Genomic DNA, 25,912 nt, shown 5'->3' with positions numbered 1-25,912 from the left:
CTATTACGACGTTGTCGTTGAGGTTAGGGTTGATTTTAAAATTATGTTTTATTACAAAATAATATAAATTTTTGGCATGATGATACAAATTTTATATGTTATAAAATCTCTTTTCAAAATAATATAAATAGTAATGATATAAATTGTATCGTTAGTTAGTGGGGTTTAAAAAGGGCGCGTCAGCATCTATGGCTATTTGCGCCCTTATCTAAAATTCTTTACAGAACATATAACTTGTATCAATTTACATTGTAAAGCATATAACAATTTCAACAAATAAATTCCCATATCAAGCTGCAAGAAACAACAAAAAAAAAAAGGAAAGAAACAATGAACAAACATCAAAAGAAAGTATGAACTTTAGGTGTTGTCCAGGAGGGAAACAACATATATGCATGTACATAGAGAAAATTGTTTCCTCTATGGTAATTCAGCTGTTTACGAGACGGGACCAAGCGTGACCTAGTGTGTCACCACATTTTCGGTAATCGCGATCGGATCTGATCGCGATAAGTGCTAATCGCGATTAGTACTGTAGTCTGTCACCAGTACAACCGACGGATACCTAGTCTAAGCAAACGCGCTACTTTATATTGTAATCCTTGTGGGAACAGTAGCTATTTCATAAAAATAATATAGTATTATGGCGATAAGCAAACAATTAGGTGTAAATTATGAGCAATACTTACTTATATTTACATCAGTTGTGACAAAGTAATCAAATAACCAGAAAATAATATACAGAAATATACCTGAAAATGACATGTGGAATCACTACCTCTTGTCATGGCCATAGAAGAGAGAACTTCTGTTTACTATAGCAGAATTGAAGTTACAGTTTATCATAAAAAATGATGTTACAATCGGGATTACTCTGAAATAATTATTCATTTTAGACAGTGATACAATAAAGAAGGTCTTACCATAATTATAACATGTTACTCTACCTATAATACAGTATAAACCTAACACACCAGCGGACAGTAAACATCGTAGTAATTAAAAAAAATCATTTGTTTGTACGAATAACATGTATTCGTTTACAGACACATCAAAATTTCACTCGTAAGTAACAAAATAAAATTCATATCTATTTTATTGTGCGTTTGATGAGATATTGTACAACTTATTCCCTCACGCTCTTTTTTCACTCCCAATCCCTTACTGATTCGTTCTGGACGGGATCTATTTCTTCAGCGTCGGCCGGCGGTGTGTCTGCGCCACCTGGAGGGTCTCCGCCACTGTCTGTATCGCCAGACTCTGGTGGAGGAGGATCATCGTTGTTCCCACCCTCAGACGGCGGATAAGGCGGAGGAGAGTCTCCACCACCGCCCCTTCTTCCGAAGATCATATTCACCAGCTTCACCATTAAGTCTATGAACGTGTTGCATTTCTTCCCTCCTGAAAATTGTTGATACCATTATTACATTTTCACAAATGCTGTACACTTACACGCTTAGCCTCATCACACTTGAACGTGATGTTTTCATCCTGGCTGCTGTTTATCTCATGATTCACCAATTTCGGATTAAGTCATGTCTTAGAATTCTAGGGCCATGTTCATAGACATTCTTAGCGCGGGCTTCCGGTGGATGATTAGCGAACTAACGTCTTTCTTATTCATAAACCAGTGTTAGCGATATGATATGATATGATATGATATGATATGATATGATATGATATATGATAGGAATCCTGTATAAGTAATCAGTGGATAGCCGAGGCTAGTTTAGCACTCTCGTATCGGGGCTAGTGAAATATCTATGAATAGCACCCCTAAAATTTAATTACTTATGGCTTTTAAGGAACCCGGAGGTTCATTTCCGCCCTCACATAAGCCTGCCATCGGTCCCTATCCTGAGCAAGATTAATCCAGTTTCTACCATCATATCCCACCTCCCACAAAACCATTTTAATATTGTAGTGTAGGCTTTCACGACCGGAGTCTATAGAACTAGATTCGTTTTCCGGGCTGAGAGGCCGTGGTCTCAGGTACTGAGGGTTGCCTCAGATACCGCCGAGAAGAGTTTTGCGACCTCGAACGGGCGTCGGAAACCGCACACTAAAATTTGCTACCTGGATTTCTTAGAAAGCATGTTGTAAATATTCAGATTGTCAATGTTAATACAGATAATACAATATAATATTTGTTTTATTCAGTCTTATGACAAATCAATTATTAAATCAATGACTTATATTTCATAATATGTAGTCATTGAGTTTTATACAAAATAAGTTACGAACGTTTTCGCCCATTCAGGCATCTTCAGGTTCAGAGTACAATACCTCATTATTAAACTGTATGATAATTACAATGGTAATCGATGAGATGAACTGTTTAAAATTGATCATAATATATATAAAATGTGCAAACATATAATATAATTTTAACTTATATACGCTGGATCCCATATTTTGTAAGTTGTACAGTTCCCGGGTAGGATTAGTAAGACCCTCGTGAATCAGTGTGCAATGTCCGGGTAGGATTAGTGGGTCCCTCGAAAAGCTGTGTACAGTTTCCGGATCAAAGTGTGCAGTTTCCGCCTACCGACCTCGAAGACCACTCCACTGAAGATGTCTGCCGCAGGTGCAGACGAAACGTCTGGTAGAAAATCAACCAACAGACCACGGCCTCTCAGCCCGGAAAACGAATCTAGATCCATTTTAATATCATCCTCCCATCTACGTCTCGGCCTCTCCAAAGGTCATATTCCCTCCGGCCTCCCCGCAAACACTATATATGCATTTCTGGATTCGCCCATACATGCTACATGCCCTACCTATTACAAATGTCTGGATTTAATGTTCCTAATTTTATGAGGTGAGGCATGAAATGCATACAGTTCTGCGTTATGAAACTTTCTCCATTCTCCTGTAACTTGATCCCTCTTAGCCCCAAATATTTTCCTAAGCACTTTATTCTCAAATACCTCTGTTTCTCTCTCACAGTGAGAGTCCAAGTTTCACAATCATACAGAAGAACCGGTAATATATGTAACTGTTTTATAAATAGTAACTTTCAGTTTTTTGAGAGCAGACTAGATGATAAAAGCTTCTCAACGGAATAAGAACAGGCATTTCCCATATTTATTCTGCGTTTAATTACCTCCTGATTATCATGTATATAGGTCTATTCTAAAATTTACAAAATAAAAATATATTAAATTTTTTATCGTACTTTAATTTCTTATTATAATTCTTTTCTACCTGAACTCATGTACTCCCTTCCTTGCACTTTTTCACGTTAATTATTGTCATTTATACATTTTTTTCTCAACTCTCTTCCCTTCCCTTCCTCCTTCATTTACTGCACTTTTCTCTCACCCTTACTTTCTTTCTCTTATTCTTTGGTTTATCCATGCATCATTTCTCTTCATTTGTCTGTATTGTCTACTTATTTAAGTCTATTTTCATTTATTTCTTTCTTCTATACTATTTTTTACATATTCTCATTCATTCATTCATTCATTCATTCATTCATTCATTCATTCATTCGCACTCACACTTAAGACACCCTCCTTCTGTGTATTATTTTATTCCTATTTTCTCCTTATCTTTTACTTGTATATTCCTTGTTCCTCTATGAGACATTCTTTATTTTTTACTTATTTTCTCCTTTCTTCCATTCCTGTTTGCTTTCTACTCACTTCCTTTTGTTCTTTTTCCTTACATATTCTTTACTTCCTTTCACTTTATAATTTATTGCTTTTGCAATATTCATCGTGTCTTCATTCTTCTCCTTTTGACTCATTTATTTCTGATACTTTCCGCCTCTTACGCTTTTCTTTTTTTCTCTCTTTTCTGGATTTCTTTCCACGTTTAATTTCTCCTTTTCTTTATTTACTTCCCTATTATTTCTTAATATCTCCTTCCTTTCTTTCTCTCCTCCTTTCTTCTGTTGTTTCACTCTCTTTATTTATTTATTTCATACTTTTGCGTCTATTACAGTAATTATTCATTCTTTTTATCATGTTTATTGTCATTTTTCAACTTCCTTTATTTGTACTGTATGTTAGTTTCCGACTCCTACATTTTCTCCCTTCCTGCCTATTTATTTCTTTAATTTCTTCCTCCTTTCTTTCTTTTTTTCTTCCTTCTTTTCTCGTTTTCTTTTACTTTATTGGTTATTTATTTATTGTTTTCGCGTCCATTACACTTATTCATTACTTCTTCAGTCTTTCTTTCTTTGATTTTGTATAGCCTATATGTATGTTACTTCCCGTCTCTCACATTTTTGTTTCTTTGTTTGTTTCTTTTATCTATATGTACTTCTTTAATTGTCTCTCAATTTCTTCTATCTTCGTTTATTTCTATTTCCCTTTCTATTTATATGTATAGACAACTGTTGGAAGAAAGGTTTGAAGCTCATAAATGACACTGATAACGCATCACTCTTCAGATATATACAAAAAATTGTTCTTCCTCTGACACATTTCGTCAAATGAGATATACTGCCTGACAATAGATGTACAGTAGTGCAAAAAAAACCGGACCGACCCTTGTAGCTGATTTCAGAGTTACAGATTCAAATTCTGCTAGTCACAAAACACATCCATCTTGTATAAATAATTGTAACAATGAAATTATTGCATTTGTTCGATTCTTACCGTATTTTGTTTCCTTCAGTACCTCAAACTTATAGACGAAAAATCTTTGAGAGTTTTATTTTCATCTGGCATCAATATTACATTTCTACCTCTATTCGGCAAAGATAACATTAAATAACAATACATACCTCTCGCTTCACTATCCATATTCAAATTACCACAGTTTGACACAATACACAGCACAAGATTCTTTTGTATTAGCTACATGAGTCGGTGCGGTTTTTTTTTTTTTGCCATTACTGTACATATCAGCCAGAATCTCAGTCAGAGAATCGGTGTATTTATTTATTTATTTATTAGTTTGTTTTTTTATTAATTGTTTTATTTATTGATTTATTACTTTTGAATCCGTTACAAGTATTTATTGTCTTTCCGCATTCCCTTTTTACTTTAAGTTTTATTTATTTTTCTTCTTTCTCACTATCTTCTTTCTCTTTCTCTTTATTTCTCTATATTTTTTTCCTTGGTACTTTTTCTTTATTTAGTAATTTTGTCTCCTTTCCTTCTTCTTTTTCTCTTTTCATTTCATTGTTCCTTTTTCTCTTCCTTCTTTCTCTTTCACTTTATTCTTTATTTGTTACTCTTTCGTCACTTGCACTCTCGCTCTTTGTTTCTTTGTTTTATTCTTTTTGTTAGTCTAATTTTATGTTACTGTTTTCCCTATTGCACTTTTTTTCTTTATTTCTTCCTCTTTTCCTTTAATTCTCTCTTGTTCATTTCATTTGTATGAATGTAGTATATTTATTTCTAATCCACTCATTTTCTCTTTCCTAATTTTTTCTCCCTCCCTTTCACACTTTCCTCCTTTCAGCCTACATTTTTTCTTACTTGATTATAAGGATACATAGATAAGTATACGCGAGTACATAGATATAATAATAAATTTCGAATGCGCTATGATTTATTTCTACAAAAAAAGGAGTTTCTCTCTTTCATTCGTTTTTCAAATCTCTCCATTTCACTCTATTTCTTTGTTTCTATTTCATTGCCTTAACTATTCACAGTCACTTATTATTTTCTTCATTTTGCTCTTTCTTTTACTTCTTTCTTCATTTTTCCTTCTTATCACCTTTCCCTTTACCTTTTTCATTCTTCATGCCTATCCATCTAATTAATCAAATTTATCTATTTATTTATGTATCCATTAATTCTTGCTTTTCTAGATTTCTCATGTTTAGAATTACGGTAAACTGTCCTGTTTATCTTAATCTATAAACCTATCCTTAAACAAAATGTCCTTGAAGAATGAACGAAATCTGTGACCGAATTATGTTACCTTCCCCATCTTGTTGATCTCCTCCTCCAAAGAAATCCTTAATCTTCTGCACCCACGATTTGAACGTCTCTTTGACCTTCTCGAAGAACTGCGGACTCCTCTTTCTTCTATTGGAAGAAATTTTTGTGAAAGGGTCGATCTTCACAGAAGACTGTATTTCCTTGCCGTTAGCGAAGCAGTAACGCTTTCCCACGACGGGCGACCCGGCTGCGCAGTGTTTGCTCATCACCATCTCGTCATCTGAAAAAATTAGAAAGCCGACGTGATTCATTAGGTTGTAACTATCACACTAAGAAAACAAGATATTTGGTATGTGAGTATTTGTTTAGTGATAAAAATGTGTTTTGTTGGTTTTAGCATAATTTATTTATATATTGGTGTTACTCATTCCGTTACAATTCGTGTATTAGCCCTAAATTTTTCATCTCATACAGGGTGTTTCTGAATTGTCATACGAAAGGAACAGCACGTGATAGAGGAGATGAAGTTATGTAAATTTAACGTAGACACCTAGGCTGCTATTCATAGATATTTCGCTAGCCCGCCCTACGAGCGTGCTAAACTAGCACCGGCTATCGGCTGGTGACTTGTACGGGATTCATATCATATATCATATCATATCATATCATATCATATCATATCATATCATATCATATCATATCATATCATATCATATCATTATCATATCATATCATATCGCTATCACTGGTTTATGAATACAAAAGACGTTAGTTCGTTGATCATCCACCGGAAGCCCGCGCTAAGAATGTCTATGAATATGGCCCCTACACTCTAGTTCCGCACAGTACGGTCCTGGTCTCAGACTAAGGCATCATGCCTAGGGCTCGTACTACGGAATGGGCGCTTGGTCGAGTCCACGTGAGGAAAAAATATTCTCATGAAATTTCGACCGATGTATGGGACTGGTGTCCATCCAGCGTCGTTACAAACTTCGTTGGCTAAGATATACAGAGTGGCCATAAAATCTTTACAACATTACAACTTTTGAAGTTTGTAAAAAGAAAAAGTCAGTACACTTCCACATGTGCACCTCTTCTCGCCTGCAAAACATCTAAGCGATATTCAACTTCACGCAATTCGTTATGGAGGATTTCTTGGGCGACACTAGCAACAACGTCAATTATTCTTCTTCTCAAAGTGTTCAGATCAGGTACACGTGTTGCATATACCCTGTCCTTGACATTACCCCAAAAGAAAAAGTCTCATATTTTCGGTCACAAAAGCAGCACGGCGAGGGCAGTTATCTTGCTTGAATCTTGCGTTATGTGGACTTTATAAGCAAAATTTTTTGCACTGAGAACGGTGGGATTCCGAGTTCACAAGACTTGTAAGGGCTCTTCGAAATGAGTGCCGCACAGTCCTAACTCTCTCTTCTGGCATGGATCTCGGACGGGAGTTTACACTTCCAGGCTCCTTAAACTTTGTATACCAACCAACCATGCTTTTGTAATCGGGTGGTGGTCGTCCATATTCCCTCCTAAAATTTCTTTGAACAGTAATTGGTGAATGTGTCTTATGGTATCATAAAACACATTGCGCTTTCTCTTGCCCTGACCCCATTTTGGATTCTATTTAAATTAATCCAGAATAAAAAAAATTAAAAACTTTAAAAGTTTGTCTTTCGTCTGTCACAAGTCGCATAACTCTAACTTTAATAGTTTTTTTTTATAACAAGTTATAATGTTGAAAAGACTTTATGGCCACTCTGTATAACAATATCCGGTTTTGAAACCCACCTATAATGGCTGGGAGGATCATCGTGCTAACACACAATACCTCCGTTCCGGTTGGATGGTCGTTCACCTCAGCTAAGACATGTGAACGTGAATTTGTGTGTTAATTGTTAATAACAAGAGAATGTATTTTGCGTTTTAATTATTATGATAATCTTTTATGTATTATAAATCGGCCTTGACCCTACATGGACTGTCGCGCCACGAATTAGTATCTACCCTCTATCCTGCATTTTATCCACCTATTCAAATGAGTTAAAGACGCTATAACAGGTTGCTGTACTCACATTAAAGTAATGTCGTCCGAGTGGTTACGTTGCAAGATCGTTGAAAGTGAGAAAACCACGTGACAGTTTACTAACTTAACGGGAGCCCTTTTCTTGAAATTATTTTAAATAGTTGTCTAATAGGCTATTACGTAGATGTCTAATTCTGCACAGCAGATATTTTCAGAAAAGAACTAAGACTGGCCTATAAGGTATCCTACAAGGAAAACTCAGCTCGGACTTCTCGCGGCGCGCATGTTATACCCCTATTACCCCCCTGCAGTAGGCGTGAGAGCATCCTGGAAACGGGAGCACACATCACCTGCGCGAGACAATCACGCCCGCTGGCTTCTGCGCACTGAGTTTTCCTTGTCGGATGTCTATGACAGCCCAGTCACTGGCCACAGAGGCGCCAGGAGTAACTAAACGGACGCACAGTAGCCTACTTTATTCAAGGAGCTAGAGTGATTTTCATTTCCGAATTTCTGCATATCCGTACCACGCCAATCTTCAAATAGTCCGGTTGATTGGAGTTCTACTGCACTATAAACAAAATTAAAACACAGAACATATTTATTTGAAGACTTTCTCTGTAATCCCTACTAGATATGAACTCTGTAACACAAATTCGTTATTTTTAAATTATGAATTAAACCATGATTTCTTGCAAGTACACAAATTAAATACAGTTCTGTTAGGTACTAACTTATTTGGAAGCCCCAGCGCTTTTTATCTTTTATGAAACTGATAGTTGAGGTGCTGTTTTCGTCTGTAAATATTTGCCATTCACTCCATGTCAGAGGTTCTGACACCTTCCCTTCTACGACACAGTTCCATGTGATTTCTCCAGTGCGCCCATCACGTAGCCAGTTGACTCCTGCAAGTGACTTTGGATCGTCATCGATGACTTTAATAATTCCGCCACCCGTTAAATCTGTAACGAAGAAAAATCTTTCTTAGTTCATCAAATATAGTTCAACACTTCAGTGGTCGCGCGGCGTACAATAGTAATCCATCCGCCAGTTGACTCCTGCAAGTGACTTTGGATCGTCATCGACGACTTTAATAATTCCGCCACCCGTTAAATCTGTAACGAAGAAAAATCTTTCTTAGTTCATCAAATATAGTTCAACACTTCAGTGGTCGCGCGGCGTACAATAGTAATCCATCCGCTTTTTTTTTTATTACTTCATTTGGGCATCCTGTATTGAAGAAGTAAGAATTCCTCTACCTATCTATATAATTGCAAGAAAGGAATTCAGTCACTTATCTTCATATATTTGTCAGAGGAATTGCTTTTGCGAGCCACGCTCCACTGACTTAACCTTTCTATGTAAAGCAGGTCCAAAATACATCATGTTTTTCAACGTTAGTAATCTGTGGTATTCCTGTATTAAATTCTATAACTATAAGTTCGATCCATTCATAATTACAAATTATATAATTAGCTTATAACCTATGATCTCTCGTAAAATAGTTTCCCTTTTACTGTACTTCAGCAAAGCTGTGATTACATTACCTTGCATTTATGTAATAGAAGTTTTGTCAAAAAAGTATCAATAAAATACAAACACAAGAATGGTTTGATTAATATAGGCTAATTGTAAGAGTTAAAGTTTATTAATTAATTAATTAATTAATTAATGTATTTATTTATTTACTTATTTATTTCTTTATTTACTTACTTACCTACATATTTATTTACTTTATCTATCTATCTATCTATCTATCTATCTATCTATCTATCTATCTATCTATCTATCTATCTATCTATCTATCTATCTATCTATCTATCTATCTATCTATCTATCTATCTATCTATCTATCTATCTATCTATCTATCTATCTATCTATCTATCTATCAATCTATCTACCTACCTACCTACCTACCTACCTACCTACCTACCTACCTACCTACCTACCTACCTACCTACCTACCTACCTACCTACCTACCTACCTACCTACCTACCTACCTACCTACCTACCTACCTACCTACCTATCTATCTATCTATCTATCTATCTATCTATCTATCTATCTATCTATCTATCTATCTATCTATCTATCTATCTATTTATTCTGGTGAAGTTAAGGCCAACAGGCCTTCTCTTCCACACCATCCGAAATACAAATACAATAATAGAAATAAAAATAAAAACACACTATGAGCAAAGTAAAGCCACACAAAAATATACAGAGATAGCAGTCACACAAACTTAAGAGCAGTGGTTAAGTATCACAATTAATTTATTATATCCTAATTAATTAACGAACATAAACAAGAAGTTTGCTAATTTAAACTGAGTAAAAAACACACACAAATCAACACTTATAACAAAACCTAACAAGCATTAATTACGACAAAAAGTTCGAATTTAATTTTGAATTGTGATGAAATCCGGCAGTCCCTGACGTCGTTAGGTAACGAATTCCAGAGGCGAGGTATTTCTACAGTGTGATGAAGGATAGAAAGAAGTGCTTGATGCCAGTTTAAAGAGTTGTAATAAATTGAAATCCTGATAGTAGATAATTCGGAGTAGAAATATACATGATTCTAAATAGAAGAGACAGTGAATGTATTGTTCCTTCAGACGCACCCGTGAAAGTAACTGGAGGGAAGGTGTTATATGGTCAAACTTACGAGTATTGAAGATGAATCGCATGCACACATTTTGAACACGTTGTAGTCTCTCAGCTAAGAGTGAACTTACATTAGTTCTGTCTCTTAGAGACCGTGGAGGCCCTCAGAGTGGCGGGAGGTTGAAGTTCCCATTTTACCAGATAATCAAAATTGGTAACAGAAAAGATGTCAACCATACGTGTCGCCTTTATATCAGGAAAACGCACTTGTATTTATTTCTATTAGAGACTGAGTCGATCCAAAGGCATTGTATAACCAGAAGGATTAGGTTAATGGAAAAACTCACGAGTCAATCGACAGTTGAACCCGAGACCTTCGGCTTTGTAACCTAGTGTTTGAACCATAATAATAATAATAATAATAATAATAATAATAATAATAATGAAAGTTCCAAAATGATGTCAAGGAAGATGTTAATGAATTTGAATCATCATAAATTCATGCTCACACTAAAGTGCCGTAGTCCAGAGACTGGAAATAGAGGAGTTTTCGAAATATATCCTTGAAAAGGATAACATCTGTGGTAGAGGCAAGGCTTGCCACATTTCAGAACAAGACAACATAACAAACAATTAGAATATGATGCCAATGATGAAATAGTATTTATAATATTATTATAATACGACAAAATAACAACTAGAAAGATATAAATGAATTTGAGTGATCATAAGACTCACTAACGAAATGTTAATGAGCTCGATAGGTCGATATATTATTAATATTTGGTGAATGCTTGTGTTTTGTATTCTGAAAGGCACCCTGATCACCATCATCCATCGGAAAATTAGTTTCATAGAACCGAGGAGAAATTTCGTACGGATGATAATTATGAAAGACAACATTTCGTTTTTTCAGAAGAAACGGATATTTTGGCGTTAACGGAGGTAAATCCTACCGCATCAACAAGGGAATTATTGCTGTGGTTTCAGGAGTTCTGTCAAGATGTTTCTGTTGAACATTTTGAGCAACACAATGAAGTTTTGGGTAATTAGGATTACTGTGTTGATATGCTGTCGTTGTTTGTAAAAAAAATCAAGTATCAATAAATTAATATTAAAATCTATATAAGTTTTGTTTCAATGTTATTCCATAGCAACGAGTATTGAACTTTGTTCAATTAAACAAAAGACTATCTCTTTATATCTGGGGATGTTATACATCTTTGGATTCAGAATTTAGAGAGGAGCAAAAATATATACTAATATAGTACAAGGTGTTTCACTTGAAGTAAGAAAGTTAGGGTATTTTTAGGTTAATCTGGAAATGTAATTTAGGGGAGTGTCGGGTAGTATCGGACATCGGGTAATATCGGACAGTGAGTTTCTTTCATCTAGCGCACGATGATAGTACCTGATTGACATGGTTACGTTTCTGTGATGTCGCATAGAGAAACGTAACCATGTCATTCAGGTACTACATATGGTGGTAGATGAAAGAAACGCACTGTCCGATATTACCCGATGTCCGATACTACCCGACTCTCCCCTAAATAACACTTGCAAATGTTTGAGTATCACGTAAATGGTACCATAACTGTAAAATATATTTGGGGTCTACCAGAATCCAGTTACACCAGGTATAGTAAATCACTCTGTATATATATATATATATATATATATATATATATATATATATGTGTGTGTGTGTGTGTGTGTGTGTGTGTGTGTGTGTGTGTGTTTTCCAGAAACCAACATATATTCCACTTTAAATTCTATAATATATGAACATGATTCGTTCAGGCAGTAGTTTAGTCCTGTTTTTCAGACCTAATCGCTGTGAGGAAAATTTTCTTGAGTGTCTCGGCCATTTCTATCACTATATTCACATGGTTGTTTCGTTGCTTACAAATCGTGTCTCCTTGTAACCTGAAGTACTTTCCAAGTGAAGATTTAGAGGTACAAATATTATTGCTAGGGCACAATATATACATAAAGTCCGTGAAAAAGTACAAATGGCTATAATTTGATAGCAAGATATGAAAATGCGCTCAATTTCTGAACAAATGATAAGTGCACTCACCGAATTATATTTTCACAGCTTAGAAATATATTTTAAATGTGTCTACCTTTGCTCATACGGTACACGTCTATCCTACAGCCATTTTCGCTCCATGCCTGACCTAGCACATCGAAGGTGATTCTGGTGAGGCATCTGTGATGCGGCGTCGCAGGTATTGGAGGTTGTGTAATGGGGGTGGCATATTTATGGCCTCTTTGTTTTATATAAGCCCAGATAAAGAATCACATAGGATCAAGTCCGGTGACCTTGGTGGCCAGAATGTGAATACCTGTTCATGTGTAGATACACGGTTAATCCAACGATGCCGCAATTACCCTTTTAAGTGCGCACTAACATCATTGCACGCACTCGCCAGACTGACTACGACAGAAATTCAAGAACGCAAAATACTTTGACAGGTTGTGTCAGCAGCATTTTGGATTTAAGTGAACGTGATACCGCTGGTGGCCGTCAGCGGAACTTCAATGACATGGCATTAATCATAATGAGTTGTGTACATCTTTCATTTTCTAAACATTGAAAACGCATGTCTATATCTCACTGTGTAAATACGCCCGTTTGTAATGTTTAACGGACTTGTAAGCACTGTAGTATATATTCCTCTAAAGGGAACATCGCGATTACATTATCTTACATTACAATCCCAATGTTGAATCGCCATCATTCAGAGCTATATTATTCTCACCGTGATCCCTGGTTGCTTCCCACGTCCAGGCCTTCCATATTTCTTGCCCGTCAGCTATCCATACATTGCTGGTACCTTGTGCCCAGTTCAGGCTCCATCGCCACCTGTCACCCGATTCCAAATTTTTGGATGGTGGATTGAGTACATTGGTGATCGGAGCTGACTTATTGAACGTCAGGTCCCACCAGAATTCTGGAGCCTTGTATTCCTGCGAGTACAAAACGTACAACAAATATCATTCACAGTAAAGGCTGGTTCACAAAAAACCGGGAGCGGAAACGACAACGAGAACGAGAACGGAAATAATGTTAAAATAAATTTATTTAAATGTGAGCATTTAAATACATTTATTTAAACAATATTTCCGTTCTGCAAATCCAGTCTTTCAGGTAATGCTCCCTGTAAAGCAAATTTGAATAATTTCAAGGCCCCGGAACAATTTTTCCCTTGGAATTATTCAATATTTTCGTTCCTTTTACTTACTTTTCTGAAGGCTCCACAGTGATATTTGGCGAGATAAGCCCAATGATTCGCCATGAAATTATCTGAAATTTGTCGTAATGTTGAGGAAAACCTCGGAAAACACTCAATTATGTCATTATTTGAATCTACGGCCGAACATTTTTCCGGATCACGAATGCAACTCGGTACTGTCTGTGACTTAATAATTCAACATTCTCTCGTTCAGTATTCATTATATGAAGTTCGTTATTTTATAGGAGACTTATTGTATGGTGAGCACGGCACAAGTTCACCACTGAGGCAACACAGGAGAGCAAATGGCTGTGGGAAAGTAGTCAATATGGGAGAGCACATGACAAGGGGAAAATAGTCAATCTTATTATTATTTTTTATTTTATTTATTCCGGTAGAGTTAAATCCATGAGCCCTTCTCTTCCACACTACCAGAAACGAAATACACAATGAAACAATGACGAAAGTAGTAATATTAATAGTCATACTTAAATAAAAAATCATTTTCATGCACATTAACAGGCTTACATATAATGAAATATTGACTAAACATGATACATAATTAAGTGATTTACAATTCATATTCTAATTCTACTTTATGATAGGCCTAAATGACAATTTATACAAACACACAGCATAACCTATAAAAATCGGCTAACGCTCACAAATGAATTCCATGTAAAAGTATGCAATTCTTAATTTTTAATTTAAATTGATTAACCGTTCGGAAATCCCTGACATGACGAGATAAGGAGTACCATAGGCGACAAACTGACACGGTGAAAGAGTATGAATAGAAAGAGTTACGGTGACGAGGAATGGATAGTAAGGCCTGATGTTGATTCCGTAACGTTGTAAGATATTCAAAGCGAGTTCTCAGATATTTTGGAGTAGAAGAGAGTAATATTCTAAATAGAACCGATAAAGAATATGCTGTTCTCCGCTCCTTTAGACGGACCATGAAAGAACTTTAAAAGATGGCGTTATATATGGTCAAATTTACGAGTATTGCAGATGAAGCGGACACATACATTATGAACACGTTGTAGTCTTTCAGTTAAATTGACAATTATTTTTGTCAAGGAAGAACCCCAGTAATCACAATGAGGCACCACTAGCGATTGAACAAAGTTTCTTTTTATGAAAAGGGGCAGACAATTTCGCAAATGATTTAGAGAGTGGAGCAATGAAAATATTTTCTTACAGATGTGAATTACTTGACTATTACACTTTAGATCTCTGTCTACTAATAAATAATTCAAGAATTTTTACAATGTCGCTATACTTAAACGACCCATTTATTGACAGTCTCGGTATGGTTTTGTCGTTAATTGTACTGAGCAAGCGCTGATGTCCCATTACAATTTCCTGCGATTTTCCTTGGTTTAACCTCAGTCCAAAACTTTTGAGCCCATAGATAGATAGATAGATAGATAGATAGATAGATAGATAGATAGATAGATAGATAGATAGACAGACAGACAGACAGACAGACAGACAGACAGACAGATAGATAGATAGAATTTAAGCCTTCAGTCATTGTGGTCTTGTGGAAAGGAATATAAATTTCTTCAATTACCCACACCGGGAATCGAAACATGGATCGTTTCGATAGGCAGCGCATATGCTATCCACAGAGCCAGGGTAGCTGACATTAATTTTTATATACTTTTTTACTTGGTTATTTAACGACACTGTATAAATTGCTACGTTATTTATCATCGATGATATTGGTGGCAGCAAGATGGAATTTGGCGAGATGAGGCCGAGGATTCACCATTGATTATCTGACATTCATCTTACGATTGGGAAAAACTTAGGACAAAACCCAATCAGGTAATCAGCCCAAGCGGGAATCGAACCTACGCCCGAGCGCAACTCCGGATCGGCTGGCAAGCGTTTCAGCCGACTGAGCTACGCCGGTGGCTAATTAATTATTTGCAAACGGAATATAAATTATTAAAACAAATTTTTAAATGACAGTAATATAATGAAAGGATTACTAAAGCAAATAAGTTTACAAGACGAGGTATTACGGACGAAGGGAAATAATGCTGAACCAGAAAACAGATCAAGTGTACCGGTAATGAATAGGACTCGAAACGTTATCTTAGAAAATAAACAAGCAATATTATTCAACAGTCAAGGATTTCCAAAACCTCTACATTTAGAGTAAAAAACGCTTCAAGATAAAATCCTACAGAATAACTCGTACACACACTGCCCTAAGAGCAAATTTTCGTTACTGAATACTAAATAAATTTAATGGCAAAGTACAATGTAAATGAATTTTAGTGATCATAAGACTCAGTAAGAAAATATACTGCAATGAACGTTACTGATGATGATAACGATGTTTCAACATAGTAGTCATTTGCATGAGACATTGCCTGAACTGCTGCAATGGACTCGCTACGAAGTGCGGTAGCGAAGAATATGAAACGCATTGCATTTCGCTCAGTATTCTGTACTTCAAACTGAACAACGATTCTTTTTCAAGCACACTGTGTGTTGCTTGTCTGATAACAATTTTTTTCCGAAATCCTACACCTCTTTGGGCTAGCCAAACGTAACGTAGGTCTTGCGCATCGTAATTCTTCAAGAATTTTCGAAACGTTAAAGCTATTACCTGCTTGGGATTTTCCGAAGTTTTCCCCAACCAAAAGGCAAATGCCGGGTAATATTTTGGCGAATCCTCGGATCTCTCCTCTTCTCACTACATCTCGCCAAGATATTGTAAAAAATTGCACAAAATTGTAAAAATTGTAGAAAATTACTAAATTGTAAAATTATAACAATTTGTAAAAATTGTAATTGTAATATTGTAAAATATTTGACTTGTTCCACATCTTAAAGCTTCATTGCTCATGTAAGATCTATGGCATAAAATAAACAAATGAATGAATGAATGTATTAACTTAAGGCTATAAATTCATAACCTTTTTTCTGAAAAATAGCATAGATGAAGTATAAATTCTCAGATAATGCTCATATCAGAATGTTTAACAAAGAGCAGCGAGCTGTGAAACTCCTCATTACAAAAGAATCATAAGGGGAGAGGATGGTATTTTTAAAAACTTTTTTCCTATTTGGTGTAAAATATTAATTTTTTGTATGTAGAGAGCTCATAGCTGTGGCAACTCAACCAAATAAAAATATCTTGAAAAGAAATTATTTGGGGGCCCAAATTTGAAAAAAAAAAAAATACCCAATGCAGGATTGCACTAAAACCGATATATCTAAACCGTTCTTAAAGATAGATTCAAACAGTTTTTTCAATGTATTTGCAAAAGCATTTTCTGCAAACTGTCTGTAACAGAATTTTGATATTAGTCCCTACGTTTGTAAAATAAACAATTAAAATTTAATAACAATTTTCTGATTTCCTTTCTTGCAAACAAACGGACGTATTTTTTAAATTAAATCAATTAACAAAATTCGGTTACAGAGAAAAGTTTCCTAATAGTCTACAGAATGTGTGTTCTAAATTTCATGAATGTGTCTTTAATTGTTCAGAAATTACTGTATATCCATTTTTGTCTGGCAATGTAGCAAAAAAAAAATGAAGTTACTGGAAACTGATAAAAGCGGGCGTGTGATTTAAAAATCCATAGCACAAGAAGTTTAAAAATGACGTCTCAACGTCCGATAAGGGCACAAATACCCACAAAATGTTATGCAATGCATTCCACACATATAAAAAGGTATTTTTAAAGAAAAAAAATTGAAAATTTAATTTACCGGAAACAACAATAAAAGTGGGCGAGTGATTTAAAAAACCATAACGCAGGAAGTTTAAAAATGGCGACTCAACATTCGATAAGGGCACAAATACCCACAAAATGTTATGCTATGCATTCCACAGATATCACAGAGTATTTTAAAGAATTTTTTTTAATTTACCCATTTTGACAAAAAAATACCATCCTCTATACTCAGTAAGAAAATGTACGGCAATAAACATTATTGATGATGATGATGATATTTCAACATTAGTAGTCATGTGCATGAGACATTGCCTGAACTGCTGCAATGGACTCGCTACGAAGTGCGGTAGCGAAGAATATGAAACGCATTGCATTTCGCTCAATATTCTGTACTTCAAACTGAACAACGATTCTTTTTCAAGCGCACTATGTTTTGCTTGTCTGATAACAATTTTTTTCCGAAATTCTACACCTCTTTGGGCTAGCCAAACGTAACGTAGGTCTTGCGCATCGTAATTCTTCAAGAATTTTCGAAACGTTGAAGCTATTAACTCACGGCTATAAATTCATAACTTTTCCTCTGAAAAATACCACAGATGAAGTATAAATTCTCAGATAATGCTCATATCAGAATGTTTAACAAAGAGCAGCGAGCTGTGAAACTCCTGATTACAAAATAATCATAAGTTGCATTATGTAACACGTTCATTAGGGACACGCAAGTGTAGTATATAAAAGGCATTTTAATGAAATATGAATTACGAAGCTTCCCGTTTCCTGCTAAATATACAAGTACCAGTTTTGTCTCACAGGTTCATGACCATTATCTTGACAGCAATATGACGTGAGGATACAGTGGTCAGTATTGCATAGTTCCCCACCGACAATGCAGAGTTTTGTTTAATGAAATTGCAACATCTGCTATGTAGATGATAATATTAACAATTACAGATAAAAGCGATTGGAATACGGCGTATTTCATTACACACAGAGGTTGTATAATAATCTGGTCCTTTATAGTTCATTTTCAGTTATAACTGAAATGATAAATTAATTTAACATTTAATTTGTGACGATATGTTATTTATATACAACTAATGTTATATTTACCTATACTGTTTGTTGTCGCGTTAACATAAGGTAGTGCGTCAAAATCTCGGCTAAGGTCAGGATGAGAATATATTGAGATTGATGAAAAAAGACGATTTTGATGCAGGTTTCCTTAAAAGTGTTTCCATTTCGTCTAATGTTCCTTAAATTAGCAAATAATAATAATAATAATAATAATAATAATAATAATAATAATAGAGCCTAAAAATAATAACAATACAAATGGTAGCAGCTAACTCTGATAGGCAATATGGTAAATTAGGAACTGTAATTGAATCGAAAACAAACTTAGGAAATACCTACTACAATTCTTCAGGAAATCAGATAATTAAAATCATTAACATAATCTTCGTGGGTTAAGCCTTATGGCTTGATATAACTCTGAATTCCTCTCTTTTCTAGGTAGGTAGTCTCTATGTTATGGTTGCCATTCCCATGCAATTTTTGATAATCAGTTATTATAATTTATTTTTTAAATGTTTAAAAATAATAATAATAATAATAATAATAATAATAATTATAATACTAATAATAATAATGATAATAATAATAATAATAATAATAATTTTATTTGAAGGATAATAATGGTACACTTTTAGTTGGCACTCCCGATCAAGCAAAAGCTTGTGCCCGGGAGTGGAGTTTACATTAACTAATTAAAAATTGATATTATAAGCTTAAGCCTACACTGAAATAATTATTTAATTGTTTAATTTAAGTAATCAAATATATGTAAGCAACAGTAAAGTGATGAATATCAAAATAATAATACAAGAAATAATAATATACTTAATAATATTAGGAAAGTTCAGGATAACAGGCAGGGTTTGGAATTGGACGGGTTACATCAGCTTCTTGTCTATGAGGATGACGTGAATATGTTAGGAGAAAATCCACAAATGATTAGGGAAAACACGGAAATTTTACTTGAAGCAAGTAAAGCGATCGGTTTGGAAGTAAATCCCGAAGAGACAAAGTATATGATTATGTCTCGTGACCAGAATATTGTACGAAATGGAAATATAAAAATTGGAGATTTATCCTTCGAAGAGGTGGAAAAATTCAAATATCTTGGAGCAACAGTAACAAATATAAATGACACTCGGGAGGAAATTAAACGCAGAATAAATATGGGAAAAGCGTGTTATTATTCGGTTGAGAAGCTTTTATCATCTAGTCTGCTGTTAAAAAATCTGAAAGTTAGAATTTATAAAACAGTTATATTACCGGTTGTTCTGTATGGTTGTGAAACTTTGACTCTCACTCTGAGAGAGGAACATAGGTTAAGGGTGCTTGAGAATAAGGTGCTTAGGAAAATATTTGGGGCTAATCGGGATGAAGTTACAGGAGAATGGAGAAAGTTACACAACGCAAAACTGCACTCATTGTATTCTTCACCTGACATAATTAGGAACATTAAATCCAGATGTTTGAGATGGGCAGGGCATGTAGCACGTATGGGCGAATCCAGAAATGCATATAGAGTGTTAGTTAGGAGACCGGAGGGAAAAAGACCTTTGGGGAGGCCGAGACGTAGATGGGAGGATACTATTAAAATGGATTTGAGGGAGGTGGGATATGATGATAGATTAATCTTGCACAGGATAGGGACCGATTGCGGGCTTATGTGAGGGCGGCAATGAACCTTCGGGTTCCTTAAAAGCCATTTGTAAGTAAGTAAGTAAGTAATATAAGAAATACAATGAAATTATATCAGGTAAAACACAGAAGAGTTGGTTAACTAGAAAGTACAAGGGGCGATGGCCCCTTTAAACAATAACAAAATAAAATGAAAAACTATTAAATAATAGTTACTTACTTACAAATGGCTTTTAAGAACCCGGAGTTTCATTGCCGACCTCACATAAGCCCCCCATCGGTCCCTATTCGGTGCAAGATTAATCCAGTCTCTATCATCATATCCCACCTCCTTGAAATCCATTTTAATATTATCCTCCCATCTACGTCTTTTTCCCTCCGGCCTCCCAACTAACACTCTATATGCATTTCTGGATTCGCTCATACATGATACATGCCCTGCCCATCTCAAACTTCTGGATTTAATGTTCCTAATTATGTCAGGTGAAGAATACAATGCGTGCAGTTCTGCATTATGTAACTTTCTCCATTCTCCTGTAACTTCATCCCTTTTAGCTCCAAATATTTTCCTAAGAACCTTCTTCTCAAATACCCTTAATCTCTTTTCCTCTCTCAAAGTGAGAGTCCAAGTTTCACAACCATACAGAACAACCGGTTATATAACTGTTTTATAAATTCTAACTTTAAGATTTTTTGACAGCAGATGAGATGACAAAAGCTTCTCAACTGAATAATAATAGGCATTTCCCATATTTACTAATCGTATTTTATATTCACGAATTTGCTGAATTGATACACTGAATTAGAAACATTCCCTTATTTCTTTATTTCTTATATGATCGATCGCCTCGGATCTCTAGGGAAAATTTGTTCTCCTCGAGACCCAAGGGCTGCGGTCGCAAAAAATCCGGTTGGGGTAGAATGGATTTATCAGGACGCAAATGTCCAGAGCGCAAGTCCTCCGGGTGTTCCCTGTCGGATTTTTCCGGCACGTTAAAGACCTCCAAACCTAAATTTGAGCATCTGCCCTCTGACATCTTAATCATATCTTAGTTGCACAATAGATGGCGTTAAAGGCGATGAGTTTACTACTTATCCCTCTGCCCTCAGTCGACAAATAAATGTAATTAAATTCCTTGTAGGTTCTGAAGCTTCCACTAGGGGGTACTTATGTTTCGTCTTCGGAACTATGGGCTAACCTTTCAATATTGAGATTTTATTTTTATTTCTACTATATTCAGATTTTGTCACATTCATGTTTAGGACAAACATAAAAATTTAATGCAAGGCACATTCAATTTCACGAACAGTTAATTATTAAAGAACGTCATACAATACAAACGTTACCGGTAAATGCTTAGTGGTCATTAATAATATTATCATAGTACAAAAACATTCGACCAACTGTTGCTATAATTATTTTGAACGTCTGTAATATACTCATAATATTATTAACATTGCATGCCAAAATCATCACGAATGTGTCATATTGGCGTTTAAACACATTTTAAATTACATAATCAGACTGAAAGGAAGATGAATGTGCCACATTCATTATTTTAGCGTAACTGAACACGTAAAACAAACGCATTCATGAAACAAATCCTTGCAATATTGGTTTTAATTGTGAAAAAAATACATTCCTCGATTTGGCATAACATAGTCTACATGTTCTAAAACTGTCAGTGTAATGGATTTGACATACATGGGACTATATATAAATTCTGTTCTGAAACTTTTCTATTGACCCTACAAAGTTTTAAGAAAATTATACATTGAACACCGTAATATATGAATAGTGAACCCTTTCTTATAACAGCTAACCCTAACTGAGGGTAGATGGAGATTTGACTGGCAATAAAATTATGAATGTTTTCGTTGGTATTAAAGTACGAGTATCTTGGTTTTTAATATGAAACATAATCAGGAAAAGTATGTGCCTACTTACAAGATAAGGTCAATGATTTTTTCTAAATTTTGGAAAATCTTTTTATATGAGATTATTTTATGCACACCTGGCATTAACCTTACGGGCTCGTTTCTAAAACAAAAATGTGTTTAGCTCCAGATGACATGCCCCAGGATATTAATCCATATCTTCTTGGAATGAATGTATGCAAATTATGCCATTTGAAGTGTGTTTATGTTTATATCGCCAATATAAAAGAAGGATAGTATTGCATAACAGGTGAAGCTCAATTTAGGAGTAGTAAACTCTATGTGTATTTTACAGTTCAAATTATTATCCAATTCCAAACCAAGGAACATTGTGCTTACAGATTCTTTGAGATCAGTTCCATGTAATGTAATACTGCAGGAAACTGAGTAGGCCTTCTATTATTTAAACTAAATGTGATTACACTATTATTTTGTATGAACATTAGGTGCTTGTTTATTTCCTTTAAACAATCTAATCATTAGATTTAACACTATATTATAAGTTTTTATTAAGTGATCATATTATTTGCTTGGGATACAGAGGGTTGTTTCCGATCTCTGATAACGAATTTGAATGACGTCATGTGCGTCGGAAATCACACCGACAGCTGAATTGCGGTAGTGAATGATTTCATAATCAGAGTGCACGGTGTATCACAGTAGCAGTGCCCAAGAAAATCGAGTCTTTTTGGGAGGGGTACATAACTCTTTCCGATGCCAAGTATAGTTACGTGAAAATCATAGGAGCCTGCAAAAAACATGGTTTCGTTTTTTCCAAGAGAGGCATCTTGTTTGTACCTAATAAGACTGGCAAAGCCCGGATGAGATTAATTCCAGAGTGGAAAAAGCAAGCAAATCCACCCCCGTCACAAGTCGCCGCACCCCACGAGATGATACAAATTAATTCCATTCGAGCTTTACCAATCTTATTAAGTACACAGAAGATACCTTTCTTGGAAATAAAGAAACCTCGTTTAATGGAAAGGGTCGTAATGTACCCCTCCCAAAAAGGTTAGATTTTCTTGGTAATTTCCACTGTGGGTCGCCGTGCACTCTGACTATGAGATCACTCACTACTGGTCTGTCACCTCACGCCACAGTTCAGCTGCCGTGTGACTCCTGACGCACATGATGTTATTCAAATTCGTTATCGAGATCGGAAACAACACAGTAATCACATTCGTATGATGTGCAAATATGAATGGCTGAGACAAACAGTTTATGGTTGGGACTAAATCATTAACATAAACAATATACTTACGCTAATGGAAATAAAACTTATCCCTGGGGATCTTCAAGGTTAGTAGGCCTATTCCTAAATTCTGAGCGAGTAACTTTCTGGATATTTAGTACATTTATTTCCACTTTTTGTTTCCTATAATAAGATGTACGTTTAAACTTATCTCAGGTCTCATGTTTAATACCATATGGATTTAATGTATTAATATAAGCTTATTGTAATCTGCACATTCAAATGATAGATAATCTCAAAATATCTCTCCATTATCTAATTTCTCATTTCAGAGGATAAGATAGCGAATATGGTAAAAAACCGGTACTTTTCATTTTTTTTTCTTTTAAAGTACCGGTACACTTTGAAATGTGAAAAATATATGACATACAATTTTATACTCCTTTTTTGAGTTGTCAGCAGCTGTGACACCATTTTTAAAACTCTGTGTACAGAGTTTTAAAATTAATCTAAACTTTGATTGCAATTTCCCGTAACTTTTATTGTTTAATACTTTTCCAGTTAAAATACTCTTTGATATATGCATAATGCATTACATTAAACACGCATTGATGGCCTTGTTAACTGCTGTGAAGCCATTTTTAAATGATACCAAACTCACAAGCAAATATTTTGATAGAGACAGATAAAAAAATTATTTCTTTTTTCTTACACCATATTAATAATGTCGAAAGAAGGCCTATACATATTTTGGCCATTCGACCGCAATTACGAGGCCGTCCAGAAAGTTATTTTCCCTGGGGCCGTTTACAGAGAGAAAGTACAATTCCATGGAAAGATTTATTTAAACAGATACAGCAATTCTTGCGTTATTTGTCAACATATCCCCCACTGAAATTGAGACAATTGTCATATCATGGAATCAATTTTTGTATCCTTGTGTCGCAGAAGACAGCCGCCTGGGATCGGAATCAGCGTTTGACAGCTCTCTGTCGATCCCGTTATATGACAAATGTCTTAATTTCGGTGGGGAATATGTTGAAAAATAGCTCAAAGTTGTGTGTGTTTCAATAAATTTTTCCAATGAAATTGCGTTTTCTTTCTGTTAACTGCCCCTGGCGAACTTATTTTATTACGGTCCTCGTAATTGCGGCCGTGTGGCCAAAATTTGTATAAGCACTTCTTTTGACATTATTAACATGGTGAAAGAAAAAAAATAACTTTTTTATCTGCCTCCAACTGAATGTTTGCTTTTCAGATTGCAATTGCCTGTAACTTTACCTTCCTAGATTTATGCCGTACAAAAAGTTACATATATTCGAAACTATTAATGCTACAGATAAGATATTTGGAACACATATTCTTCAGGCCATTAGGAAACATTTTAAGGAAACGATTATTTTTATTTTTTCTGCATTTGAAAAATGTGCCGCTATATTTCTGGATAAGTATCCCTAAAATTCTTTCTTAATGTAATAGGCCTAGCTTATATATTATAACTAATATTAAAATTGTGCTCGTGAAATTTAAAAAAAAAAACGTGCGTTTAGGAGTAAAATGTCATAGAATTTTTAAATTTAACTTTGAAGATGGCTGAGATATGTCTAAGTGAATTACTTCATCCTGGTAACTCTTTTTAAATTTGGGCCCAATTTTCTTTTCTTTTTTTTTTTTAACTAATATCGAATTTATACCGTTGCAGCAATGATATTTCTACATGCGAAAAAAAATGAATATTGTACATCAGTTAGGAAAAAAAAATTCAGCATCTTCTCCCCTTAAAGAAATCAGTGCCAAACTAACAGCTACATTGCATTCTTTGTCGATTTTCGTTACTTTAAATCCAACTCCTATAATAATAACTTGTATAATATAAAAGCGAACTAATTTAAAATTGAATAGCTGTACGTCAACGGAATAATTTGCTTACCTGTTCGAATCGTGTAGGTTTGAGTACGGTGGACCTCGCATGGCAGAATGAGGCCAGGGAGAGGCACAGCACTAACAGGTGCCGCGGTATCATGGTAACTGTCACCAGGGCTGTTGGTCTGGACGCCTATGTGCCCCGGGTTACCGGACACGACACAAAGCAAGGGAAGTGCGCCTGGCCGATGCTAATGAGAAGCATACATACACATTGCCAAGGCCTACGTGGTTTAACAAAACTCATCTATCAAAACATCTGTACTACCGCCAGTTTTTGTGATACACATAATTATAAGGCAGCAACAAGAAATCTTGCAGTACATCAGCTCTTTCGTTATGAAAAATGTATAATATTAACAAGACATCAAATAGTAATTTTCCACAGATTCTTTTATTTTGTTACACAATGTAACTCAACACTATTGGCAGATAACCCTGAAGTTGATACAGGGTCGTTAAATAAATGATTTAAAAGAAAATATATTTTAAGAAACCATTTCATTGCAAACCCGTGCATTCATTCATTCATACTTACTTACTTAATGGCTTTTAAGGAACCCGGAGGTTCATTGCCGCCCTCACATAAGCCCGCCATTAGTCCCTATCCTGAGCAAAGGTTAATCCAGTCTCTACCATCATATCCCACCTCCCTCAAATCCATTTTAATATTATCTTCCCACCTACGTCTCGGCCTCCCCAAAGGTCTTTTTCCCTCCGG

At 35.2% G+C, this 25,912-nt stretch overlaps 1 protein-coding gene across 1 annotated transcript; it reads right to left on the bottom strand.

The window, feature by feature from the left end:
• Window positions 1–919: 919 nt before the first annotated feature.
• On the bottom strand, window positions 920–25,367 carry LOC138706320 (uncharacterized). Its single transcript, XM_069835458.1, has 5 exons — window positions 25,199–25,367; window positions 13,249–13,456; window positions 8,610–8,837; window positions 5,884–6,123; window positions 920–1,401 (listed from the first exon to the last, which is right to left on the bottom strand). Exons 1-5 carry the CDS (start codon window positions 25,289–25,291, stop codon window positions 1,148–1,150), a joined length of 1,023 nt encoding a protein of 340 aa, XP_069691559.1. The 5' UTR covers window positions 25,292–25,367; the 3' UTR covers window positions 920–1,147.
• Window positions 25,368–25,912: the final 545 nt, after the last annotated feature.

Source organism: Periplaneta americana, chromosome 9 (assembly GCF_040183065.1).
Source record: "Periplaneta americana isolate PAMFEO1 chromosome 9, P.americana_PAMFEO1_priV1, whole genome shotgun sequence".
In the NCBI taxonomy this organism is placed as follows: Eukaryota; Metazoa; Arthropoda; class Insecta; order Blattodea; family Blattidae; genus Periplaneta; species Periplaneta americana.
Note: the sequence above shows the minus strand (reverse complement) of the source record. Positions and strands in the feature narration are given on the sequence as shown.